A 13,263-nucleotide genomic window follows, 5' to 3' on the forward strand; every position below is an offset into this window, starting at 1 on the left:
AGATAATTTTGATCGTATAACTCCTGCTCGGGCTGGATGTTCGATAGTTGATGTATGAGGGCGGAGGGGTAGTTGGGTCGTTTGTAGTGTACGTTAAGCACGATTCCCCTTTCCAATCCCAGCAGCTGTTGTGTAAGGTCACGACTGAACATGGCATATATTCGCTTTATATTCAATCACGGGCCTGATGTGTGTTTTTTATGTATGTTATGTATGTATGAGTGTACGTGAATGTGTCCGTCCAAATCTACCACATAGAGCATTGAGTAGACCGATTCTTCTCCTTACCCTGTTACTGGTTTCAGCCAGATCAGCCCTCCAGTGTACTCGTAGTGTCTTTGTAAACATCACACCCAGGTATTCGATCTGGTTATAGAGGTGGAGTCGATCCCCCTATAGTCTAAAATTGATTCTTTTTGGCTACGTTGTGAATAATGTAACTGTTGAGGTTAGGATATCTAAAGAGAATCCATTGTGTTTTATTTGGGTTAGGTTTTATTCTCCATCTCCTGCACCATCTATCGACCTGGTCAAGGTGATTTTAAGCAAACCTACAGAGGACATTTGCATCTCGAGATGTTGTCACAAGAATAGAGTCATCTGCGTAAAGTAAAGTAAGTGTGCTTATCTTACGTGGATTAGGAAAGTCTCTGTTGTATATTGTGTATAGTATTGGTGCCAACATGGAACTTTGTGACACTCCTGCTGTATGAGTGAATGAGGCTGAGAGAAGACTTCGAACCTTTACTGTGATTTTACGTTGAGTGACATATGAATGCATAGGTCTAAAGAATGGAAACGGCAGGCCGATGTTCAGTAGTTTCTTAACCAGTGCTGTATGCCACACTTGGTGGAAGGATTGAGCCTAATGATATTTTGTGGTCGTTTAGACTTTGTGAAATATGTGTGACGATTTCTCTCAACGCCGTTGTGGTGTAATGACCTTCTCTAAAACCGAATTGACACGTAGGGATGATATTGTGTTCTATGGTAAAGTCCACGAGTCTTTCCTTAAGGGTCCTTTCGAAGACTTTAGCCAAGACATTTAGTAGAAAGATCGGCCTATAAGAGTTTAGATTGGTCTTGAGTTTGCCCTTTTTCAAGAGCATAATTGTATTTGATACCGTCCATGGTGATGGAAAGTAGCAGACTCGGAGAGTGGCGTTGACAATGTTCGTCAGGTAAAGAGTGACGCTTGGCGAAAGGTGTTTCATGCAGTTCCTTGCAATGTCAGCCCCTGGTGAATTTGAGTTGTCGATTTGGCAGAAATATTCGAATGTTTGTTGATGCACAGGTGTTATGATCGAATGTTTATGTGGTTCCTGTGGATTGAAAGGGGTGGCGAGTTGTCTCTCTCGGTATTTACACGGAAGGGGTAAAAAAATCTGTGGTTCTTAGGGGTGATAAGTATATTTTGTAAATAGTTTTTAAGGCATCGGCCTTCTGTTGATCGGAATTATTGATTTGATTATTCACCACAACGTGAGATGGGTTGTTGGTTCTCTGTTTAGTTAGGATTTTAAATTTTGACCAGAAAGCTCCACCGTTGCGACAATCAAGACTAGAAGTAACAGCCTGCCATTGGCTGCCTTTTATATTATTCACATGCAGTTTGATCACCGTATACAGGAGGTTATATTCTATTTTATAATGAGGATTTCGAGTGCGTTGAAACTGACGGGAGAGTCGTCTCTTTTGTTTGATTTTGCCGATTATATGGGGCGGAAGTGGTGGTTTTGTAGGGTTAATGATCCTATTAGGGACTGATATCTTAATTTCTTGATTTATCAGAAATGATCTATTTTTGGCGTGCGTTTACACTTTATAGTCTTTAACTGAATAAGTTAAGGAAGGGTGAACTGTTTGTCTAAGTTGCTCATTCAGAATTATGTGCGTAACTTCCATAGATACTAATAAATATAGCTTAAGGCCTATATTTTGAATGCGAACAATTTGAAATTGGTCATTAAAAGAATGATTATGGTCTAGAAGGTGAAGATGCGTACGTAGAATCTGTTTTCACATTATTATAAACCCTTTTGTGCTCTGCTTTCCGTTTGTTAAAAGTTCTACCAGTTTGACCGATAAAAATTAACAGAATTTTGAAATAATCAAAATATTAAAACAACAAACAAACATCCGACGAAAAAGTATCAAAAATCGGCTTTAGAAAATACCGTAAATGGAAACATCTGTTGGCTGAATTCGGTGTGATCCATGCAGAGGTAAGGACAACATTATAATTGTTTATTACAAACATTATATGCGTTTGAAAAATTCGTATGATTTAAACGGAATGTGATTCGAATGGTTGTCTAATTTTTTTTTTATTTTATTGCTTTTCATAACATAGTTACACAGCAATAGTAGTACAATTAAGTACCAATCATACCTCCTCCTCCTAAGTGACTTCTCTATTGAGGTTGGCAATCAATATGGCAAATTTTTCTCTGTTCTGGGCTTGATGAATTAATTCATTTCCGCTTGTGTGGGTCCAATCTCTGATGTTTCGTAGCCAAGATTTTTTTCTTTCGTCCTATGCCCCTTTTTAGCTTGGGGTTACAGAGCATTTTACGCATATTCATGAAACCAGATCTTGCTATTTCAATGCGTCTTCTAATTTCTTTTAAATGGTCTAGTTGACTATTTAGTTCTCTGTCCAGGTATATGAAATATGTTCTATGTCCAGGTATTGGTTTTGGAAAAGTTAATGTCCAAGCCCAGCCTGTGACTTTCTTTTGATAATATGTTCATCAATATTTTTAGTTGGTCTTCTGTTTCTGCTAATACTACGGTGTCATCGGCATATCTTATATTATTAATGATTATTCCATTGACTCTGGCACCTTCCAGGGCGATGTTTAAGAGAAGCTCTAATTATATGTTCGGCATATACATTAAATAATAGGGGGGACAAAATGCACCTTTGACGCACTTCTCGTTCTATGTTGATGTACTTGGTGTTTCCGTTCTCTGTTCGAACGCATCCTGTGTGGTTCCAGTATGTATTACTTATTATGGTGCTTATTACTTAGCTATGTCGTGCTCGTCCAATCCTACTTCTTTTAGCACCTCAATCAATTTCCGTGTTTGATGCGGTCGAAGGCCTTTCTATAATCGACAAAGCACACATACAGCCATTTTTGAACCTCGAGATACCTTTCTGCTATCAGTGTCAATCCCATAATTGCTTCTCTAGTGCCTGTACCCTTTCTAAAACCATATTGAGAATGACTCAGGTATTCTTCACACTTGTGAATTCGGTTATAAATTATTCGCATAAAAATCTTAGCAACATGACTCATTAGGGATACAGTTCAATGGTCTTCACATTTCCTTGCTTTTTGTTTTTTAGGAAGTGGAGGGATCAATCATACAAATATCGTAAATACAAAAAAAAACAAGAACAAAACTATACAATAACAAGATTTTCAATACAGAATAAAGTATAAATAAATATCATTCATTGATTATAAATCCTCTGAGTTTAGGCACATTCGAGATAAAATTAATAATTGCTTTAGCGAAATCAGGTGTTGGATTGTCAAGAGAAAGAAAAAAATATTTGAACCGGATAAAGAGTCCTTACTTTCAGGTTTCATTGATACAAAAATTAGACAACCAAACTAATAAATTTATAAAGACTTCTAATGAGTTCAGTTAACTTATTTTCTCGAAAGTCTGGACTATTTACTATTTACGTGAAGAATATAACGATATAAAGGTACATAAATAATAATTAAAACTAAAAAACAATAATGCGGCTCCTCCCTTGGTCGTTAACCCATCCCAGCAGGGTATTGACACGGTCTAGCCAGGCCTGGCTGAATGGCGCAAACGAAATTTAAATTACAGATTAATACTTCAAGCGAATCATAGAAACATAAAAAGTGAGAAATTATTACTATTGGCTTCAAGTTATAAGCAGCCATGATATAAAATTATATAAATATTAAATAATTGAATTAATGGTAAGTAGATACGTAATACAAAGTGACTCTTGAGGAGAATAAAACAGTCATTACGGTAGAACTTCCGGACAATAATAAGTCTGAAGTGAGTTTATTGTCTTCTCAGATCTACAACACTTTTAAAAAGAGAATAAAAGACACGTTATATCTGTTAATCTCAATATTTTGCAATCGGTTTATTAAAATTGTTTTTTTAACTTTTTATATAATTTCTCTTTATTAGTTCGATGTAATCTTACTAAAAAATATAGTGTAAATAAAGTTTTAAACTTACAAGCTTAAAAGTGTTACAATATTTACATGATAATTGGACAAACTATAAAAAAAACAATGGACTGTTTATTGTATCACCTTTTTCTTCTTTACGGTGGTCTCCTGAGAAGTTTGACAACTATCATAGCGATTCAAATCTCCGATGCCGCTGCTCTGAACAGTTCTATAGAACAAGCAAGCAAGCAATTTAATTAAACTTGGCATGTATGACATGTTCGCCCCTAGGAATTACGTTCGGGTGTAACAATTTATTGGAGCGAGGTGTATTAACTCGTGTAGAACAGAAGTCACATCACCTTCCCCCCTATAGCACTCTGATGCGCGATAGGGGGAGCCCTATCAGCCAAATGCTCGTCATGTGGGAGTCCTGGATAAGAGAACTCTTACATGGTTGCCTAACCAATTCAAATTCAGGACAGCGTGCCGCGTTTTATTCCTATAATCCTCTAATGACTTGTCAGCGAATCTAAAGTTTCTTACTTGGGCCTCAAGCCTCCGCTACGGACTACGTCCGATTCGGAGACTTGGTTCTCAAGTAGTTCTGTAGAACTGCAATTCTTATATTGTAAGTTTTCTACCCCAGCTTTTTCCTCCTTATATTTTCCCCTACGTAATCACCTGCAGTTGTTCGTAGCGTTCATCTCTTATAATATGGCCCAAATATTGCAATAGTATATCCCAGTTTTAATAGCGTTTAGGACTTCTTTTTGTTTTCTTATTCTTTCTAATATTAAGTTGTTTGTAACTCTGTCTACCCAGCTTATACTAAGCATTCTTCTATAGGCCCACATTTCGATATCCTCCAATCTATCGGCGATCTGTTTGTTTAGCATCCATGTCTCCACTCCATACAGCAACACAGAGAATCCAAAAAATCCAATCAACAAATATCTGTTATACAAAACATTTTTCATTTTGGTAAATTGACAATCTATCGAACCTTGGTAGAGCCTATTATGACTTATGGGGCAGAAGTTTGGCAGATCACGAAAAAAGATAGAAAAGAATAGAAGAAGAATATTAGAAGGAGGACAAATACTGTATATTCCAGTGTAGCCAGAATAGAAACGAGACAACTAGTGTGGTATGGTCACGTGAGACGAATGAATGAAGATAGATGGCCAAAGAAAGCTTTAAATTACATACCACAACAAAGAAAAAGAAGGGAAAGGTCTTCAGTTGCCTGGGAAGAAAATGTAGGGCACATAATGAGAGATAGAGCCATCAAAGAAGACGAATGGATGGACAGAAAACGATGGCGGTCGAAATGCGAAAAGCGGCAGAGGCTGTAGAAACCTCGCTTAAATATTAATTGAGTTTTTTTAGTATTCAGAGTTAGATCTCTTCTTCACTGTGTTCCACAAATCTATTTACGAGTTACTTTAAGGCCTTGAGAGCCCAGGTTCACCGTAACAAACTCATCACATTCAAACTTCAGTATAAAGAGTGTAAAGGAAACAAGTGGTCGTATGTCTTAAAATTTAATTCAAAATTTATTTTACAAAGAAAAGTATTAAAGAAGTCATTATATATTAAAGACAAACAAATACCATAATTACAACAAATGCTCGAATTAAGCTTCTTGATTTAATTGACAGTATCCAAGACGTCCAATGAATTCTTGGGTTATGTTTGACACAACATCACCGGTGTAATTTGCTGCTTTTTAGTACGTATTCTCTGTTTAAGGTCTACAAAATTGGTAAGTCGATTTACATACATATACCCTACTTTTCAAATAACCCAAATAGAAAAGTCCATGGGATTCAAATCTGGCGACCTAGCAGACCATTCAATGTGACCGCGTCGTCCAATCCAGCGATTCTATTTAGAAAATATCTAACCACTACAGCATAATGTGGACTTGCTCCATCCTGATGAAACCAAATGATCTGATCTATTTGACCAGGATTATTGATATCTGGAAATGTTGCGGTTAAAAAATGGAACTACGTAGGTTTGAAACATCTCTAAATCCCTTTCACCCATCACAATACCGTCAAGAAAATACGGTCGTACAATGGTATTCCTAGCAATCTCATTTTGTGCGGATATTGGGTATAAACTTCCATTTTGCAATTGGGATTTTCTGTTCAAAACTTCTATTCGCTGTTTTCTGAGAGCATCATCGTAATTTAAAATAATTTCTATTAGGGTAATATTTCTCAAAAAGATACTAGTGCAGACTTCTAAATCCATGTGACACAACAAATCAATTTAATATTGACATGTCCAATGGTAACTACGAACTTACTGTCTGGTTGCTAAGGAATTCGACATGTCTTCACAGTCTACTTGATTTTTGGGAATATACTGAGTACAGTCCTTACCACTTTATTTTATTGTATTGTTGATCCACCCATTACAAAGCCATTATCATTTGAACGAAATTGGTTATCTTTAATAGATAAACTATCTACCTTCTGTATCGTACAACAATAGCCCACTCCCTTTGAGCATTTGCTGTAATTATGTTACTTGTTTGTCTTTAATATGAAATGACTTATTTAATAATTTTTTTTGTAAAATAAATTTTGAATTAAATTTTAAGAAATACGAGCACTGGTTTCCTTTACACTCTTTATACTGAAGTTTGAATGTGATGAGTTTGGTACGGTTGTACTCAGAAACATATGGGCTTTTAATTTTTTAGATTTCTATTTAAAAAAAGTATCGATAATATCTAGATATCGTCACATCTGCTAAGATAGTGAGGGGTGAGGTTATTTTTTTCCAAAAAGGCTTAAAACAAAAATAAAAATCTGCCTGTCAGAGCTTTAACTCTGAAAATAATTAAGTCATAAGGTAATAGACCGTTTCCACACCTTATGAACACACTGTATACACTTCACTGCATATACATATAGGTTTTAATAAATATTAGCAAACGCATGGATAAAGGACATCTGAAAGGCGATGCCGTAAAGAAATTTAGGAGATTATGACTGCCACAATGGTTTTAATAAATAAAAAATAAAGGTACATACAGAAAAGTGAATACAAACATTAAACTGATCAGTAGATATGCTCTTTATCCAGGGCGCTAACCAACTTAAAATGATTTACAAAAAACGTATTAGACAAGGTAAATTTTCACGCTAAGTTGCCTTTCATAGCGACTTTTTACTACGATACAAATGGGGAAATGTATTTTGGTCTTGCGCCAGAGTTTGCACCAAATACTTAATTGCATGATCATTATGTTTGCATTCAAACAGCAAATGTTCAGCATAATCATTGCAATCGCCAATTTCTGATTAAGATATTTGTAGTCTATAGCGGTATGTCATGAGAGTGGCATGATTAAAGAAACATTTAACAAACCTGGAATAGATTTTTGTATTGGGGTGGCTACAGAGGGTATAGAGATTGTTGCTTTCATTGCAGAAAGCGTATCAGTCAAGCATACTTTTCACTTTTCTTGCGTGTAGTTGTTAGACCGCTTCTACCTAGCCAAGTTAGTTCTGATGCTTTTAAGATTGCTTCTTTAGCAAAAAAATCTGCTTTGATGTTACTGGAAATACCAAAGTGTATATTTACCGTGACAGATGTATGTTCTTCCAGCAGCTTTAACTGGTTTTCTAAAGTTTTAGTGACAAAACTATTTTTATATAACTGTATACATGAGTTTTCTTTAGCTACTATCTCAGACCTTGAATCTAACATGATTACAACTTAGTTACAACACTTTTTATTTTTTTTTTTTAGACACACTCTGGTTTAATCCAAACTATTCAACAAACTGCCGATACCAATGGATCTCCATACCGGTCCAACTATCACCAAATCCAAGACTACTACAACGGCCAAAATATCAACCCTACAGGCGCTGTGCCCAGAACAGCTTGGCACGCCCCAGCAGACAATAATAAACCCTTACCTAGATCCCTACCTACGAACGAAGACTTTTCCGTAATTACTCACAATCCCCACTCACAAAGTGTGGCTGTACAAATAGAAAATAAAGATGTAGCCCAGAAAGATCAGAAAAACAAAACCATGGCAAAGACCTACAATACCATCAAAGATATGTTGTCAAGTAGATTTAAAAGCAATAAAGATAGTGAAGATAAAATAGAAGAAAGTGGTTTGAATAACGTAGCTGAGGAACTTAGGAAATCTCAAGGAAATATTGCTGATGAAGGAGGTAGCAAGAAACAATCACAAGAACAAGGTACGATATATTTTTAACTAAACAAAAAAAAATATTCTTTTTCGTCTTCGTTTCATGTGGATATGACTTGTTATGTATGAACATCTTCGCTGTTTCTAACATCCTTTTTGTCCTCTTTGTGTCAGATCGTGTTTCTGTCGCGTATGTCATTATTGGTCTGATGACTATTTTGTAAATTCTACCTTTTAGTTCTTTCCCGATATTTTTATTTCTCCATATTGTTTGATCCAGGAAACTTGCAGCTCTGTTTGCTCTATTCACTTGATCACCCACTTCAGTTTCGAGCTTTCTGTAGCTAGATAATATGATGCCTAGATATTTAATCTCTATTTTATCTTTTTTTTTTGGGAAATTAACATGCTAAATTTTCTCATTCTTATATTAAATTGGTGCAGCATACGTTGTAAATCATCTTTATTTTGAGATAGTAATATTCTCCCATTTATTATCCTTTTTTAGATTCTTAGTTTCTTACTCTTTTTATCATTTCATCCATAATCAGGTTGAACAATAAAGGACTCAGGGAATCTCCCTGTCTTATGATATTACCAGTTTTAATAGGGTAAAGTAGTTCTTTTTCTAAAAAAAATAGTGATTAATATGTTGGCTTTTAGGATACTCTAAACCTCCTGTACTGCCTCCACAATACAGCCAAAACTACATGCAACAGCAAATGTTAGCGCAACACGCCCAACAACAGTACCAACAGCAGTTAAAAAACCAGCAATACTCTCAACACATGGCTCAAGCCAGATCTCAGGAAATGCTCAATCAACAACAAGCTGAAGAGCAACTTTATTACCAAAGTAATTATGTGGCCACTCCCCAAAGACGACAAGTACCTGTTCCTGGAAGGGAAGGAAACTATGTTCCTATGCAATCGCATGTTCAGGTACGAATATTACGAACACGAATATTTCGTGTTAAAAGCGACATAAAGCAAATTAAACAAACAATATGTATGTATTATATATTAAATAAATTTCAACAAATTCATAAAATTTTAATAAATAAACCCAGTATAGTGTGGATATTTATCAATAATATTCACTCTGTATTCAGTTAAGTAACACTTTAAGTACGGATGGGATACATGTGAGTCACATAGTACCTCCACCAATGGCGAACGGCTCACATGTATACCATTCGATATATGCACTTCTAATAAGATGTAAATAAGTTTTAGTCTTAACTTATACATGCTCACGCAACATGTAAGTTGTTATTTTTGATATGCTTATTATCATTGCCGAAAATGCTCAATTTCAACACTGAGCTTTAAGATAAATATACAATCTCCTCTCTTTTAGAGTTCTCCTGAAAAACGTAGTGCTCAACAACTAGAACGTGATAGTCTTCGCCAAAGAAGTTTCGAAACGAGAAGGGCAGCTTCTCAACCACAACTAGCTTACGATGACGAGGTTCAAGAAGAACTACCAAATCGTAAGCCTCAGCCGCAGATTCCGACGCCGATGCGACGAGGATCTTATGGAAATATCGTAGAGGCACAGACGAAGCATGAAGAAAAAGACAGCGACGATGGTGGGTTTCTAAAACGAAAAGGTTCGCAGGAAAGGCGGCTAGATCCTCCAGGAAGTGATAAAAACGCTAGGAGTGAAATAATTAACGAACATAAGAAAGATGAGGACCAAAAACTGAACGATGGACTTCAAGGAAGTCCACGAAAGAGGTTAGAAGGTGAAATTGGTGAGTTCTTTACAGCTGGTAGTGATAACTATTTGCATTTTTCTTATATCAAAATAAAACCTAGCATCTAATGATTCTTTTATGTAAGTTTATTATGTAAATATGTTTTAAAATTAATTTTTGTCGATAGGTAAAATTGAAGGTGTGTATAACGTAGGACAAAGATCAGTAAAAACGGAAGAAGAAAATAAAATTGGAAAGAAGAACAACCCTAGCTCTGCCACTTCATCGGACTACGATAAAACAGGTGGTCAATCTTCATCGAACATTGATTCTGGTAGAGGTAGTGCCGCCTACAGCAGTGGCCGTAGACCAGGACCATTGGATTCAAATAGTGATCACTTTGATTCTGTACCTATAAGTAGTAGAGCAAAGTATAGGGAGAGCCACGACACCGGTAAGTTAATATTGTTGTACATATTTTTCTTCAAAAAATTATTGGAAGAATAAATTTTTTTTTTCATTCAGTCTTATTCTAACTTCTAATCTACCATCTGAAATTACTATTTGGTTGTTGACCAGTTGTGTTGTTTGGTTCAAGCGTCTAAGGACCTCCTCATTTTTAACTCTGTAGACCCAGATTATTTGTAGTAGTCATCTCAAAGGCTTCCAAGGTCCAAGACCTCACTTAGGGTCCACTCTTCCACTAGAAAAATATAGCAATATGTCATTCGAACGCGAAAGTCAATATTAAGATCTTGTCTGCAAAGTACGTTTCTTATTTTTACAAAAGTGGCTCGGGCTTTTTCTATGCGGCTTTTAATTTCTACTACTGGATCCCAGCTGACATTGATATTACCGCCGAGATACACGAGTTTTTCTACTCTATCCAGTACGGCATCTCCCACTTTTATACCGTCATCCTGTATATATTTTTTGCTAACTATCATAAATTTAGTTTTCTTAACGTTGAGTTCTAATCCATACTGATCACTTGTTTGTTTTATTTTGTTTATTAGATTTTGAAGGTCTTCTCTGCAATTTGATTCCGGCGATCTCTTTTAATTTCTTGTGCAGATGAAATATATCGTGTTTCCTTTCATAGTGTTCAATTTCATTGCATTCTTTATTATGGAATTGTGTTTTCGCATGTCTTATCTTCTGTCTGATTATTGTGTGGATCCTCTTGTATTCGTTTATATCTTTATTTCCGATTTCTCTTCTTTGGTCCATGAATTTTAGTATTTCTTCTGTCATTTTTCCGTTTTTAAAATATTGCCGTCCAGTTTTCCTCAGTACTTTCATCTTGGCTTGATGTCAACTTTATTTTTTGTTCTAATACACTGATTATTCACATCGTTTCTCTATGAATAGTAACTGTTTGTTTATAACTCCTTGTAACACTTTTTAATCTCAGTCTTATTTTTCTTACCAGAATATTGTGATCTGTTGGTACATCTATACTTGAATACGTTTTGACAGCTAATACTAAATTTCTTTACCTTTTATTTATACATATAAAGTATATTTGTTTGCGAACCACACTTCAGGTGTATCTGTTGGTGATCTGCAAGTGTAAAGAAGTTTAATCCTGATATATTTTTTTTTGTTTTAGGCCATGATTCTGAATGGGTGGATATAGTAGAAAATGAACTCAGACATATTCTCGAACCTAAACTACATGAATTATCTATTCAAAGTAATCCTGGTAAACCACATTCGATGCTGAGCGAAAGTGTATCCTCCATGACACCACCACTGCCTCCCCTATCGCCTGGCGAACAATCGTCGCCTAATACTACACCAAGAAACTCAGCAAGATATAAACATAGCAGGTAATAATGTAGAATTTTAGCAACAAATTTAGCTAATTTAGATTTCGTCCGATAGAGCTTTGCATATGTATAAAAGTATTCACGAATTATTTTTTTATTCTACTCACAGAACGTAAAAGGATTAATTTAAGCCTCTTATATGTCCTCAATTAATAGAATATATTAAATAAAGACAGAAGTATGGTCGAAAACGATGACATACTGGGATTTCCACAGTTTTAACGATTTTATCGAGTTTTAACGAGTTTATCACTAGCTATTAATTACATTCTATATAGTCGGTTCGCTATATTTACGCGGGTTTCGGATTAACAAAATTATGCTAATGACTCATTGATAACCAGTTGCAGTAAACGACTTCCCAGAAAATTAGGTAAAAACTGCATTGATGGTCATATTTTAAAATACATTAAAATAACATTAGGGTAGGTATAAATTTGTTACAATATTGCAGTTGAATTGATTCTTTGCCAGTGTTGACATTGTATGTTTGGTGGAAATATTTAAAAATGCCTAGACGTGTGTTAGATGTAGATAGTCTAATTTGTAGTGTACATAAGTATTTTACGGATGAAAAAGAAAATGGCGGTCCTTTAAAATCGGTAATGTCTGTTCAACAACGCGTATGTGATGCTCTAGGAATTAGTGAAACCAAACTAAGAGGAGTATTACAAAATCGCAATAATGAACGGCCGAAAGAAGATCACCGAAAAACTCGCCTATCATTGAAAACGAAAAATATTCCAGATGGAAAAAAATTTGAAATTCGTGATACCATTTATCGAATGCGAGCCAACAAGGAACATGTGACCTTAAATACAATTTTCTCGGAATTAAAAGATAGAAAATTTGACGAAATTGGCAGAACAAGTCTATGGCAAGTGATACATAATTTGGGTTTCAAATTTCAAAAGGAGGATAACAGAAAAGCCCTTTGTGAAAGAAGTTCTGTTGTGCATAAAAGAATTACCTTTCTAAGAAAATATTCTAAATTAAAAGAAGAAAGGGCAAATTTTATATATTTAGACGAAACATGGATATTTTCTAGGGGTGCAACCAAGATAATATGGCAAGATGATAACGTAAAGTCTATCAAACATGCTGATGGAGAAGGGAAGCTACACATAATTTTACATGCAGGAGGGAAATCGGGTTTTGTAGAAGGTGCTGATTTAATATTTTCATCTAAATCAAAATCAAGTGACTATCACGATAATATGAACACAGAAATGTTTGTAAAATGGTTACATGAAAAACTTCTCTCAGGTTTAAGTGATCCCAGCGTAATTATTTTAGACAATGCACCTTACCATTCTGAAGTATTAAAGAAAAGTTCAACGAATTCTTGGACTGTTAATAAAAT

At 35.3% G+C, this 13,263-nt stretch overlaps 1 protein-coding gene across 10 annotated transcripts in view; it reads left to right on the forward strand.

Moving 5' to 3' along the window:
- Positions 1 to 13,263, forward strand: part of LOC140437662 (uncharacterized) — a 297,351-nt gene that overhangs the window by 274,066 nt on the left and 10,022 nt on the right. For all 10 annotated transcript variants that reach the window (XM_072527297.1, XM_072527306.1, XM_072527305.1 and 7 more), the window contains 5 exons: positions 7,953 to 8,418; positions 9,033 to 9,310; positions 9,729 to 10,125; positions 10,256 to 10,522; positions 11,681 to 11,900. In XM_072527297.1, coding sequence (XP_072383398.1) covers positions 7,953 to 8,418; positions 9,033 to 9,310; positions 9,729 to 10,125; positions 10,256 to 10,522; positions 11,681 to 11,900 — 1,628 coding nt within the window. The remainder of the gene's footprint in view (positions 1 to 7,952; positions 8,419 to 9,032; positions 9,311 to 9,728; positions 10,126 to 10,255; positions 10,523 to 11,680; positions 11,901 to 13,263) is intronic.

This window comes from Diabrotica undecimpunctata, chromosome 3 (assembly GCF_040954645.1).
Source record: "Diabrotica undecimpunctata isolate CICGRU chromosome 3, icDiaUnde3, whole genome shotgun sequence".
NCBI lineage: Eukaryota > Metazoa > Arthropoda > Insecta > Coleoptera > Chrysomelidae > Diabrotica > Diabrotica undecimpunctata.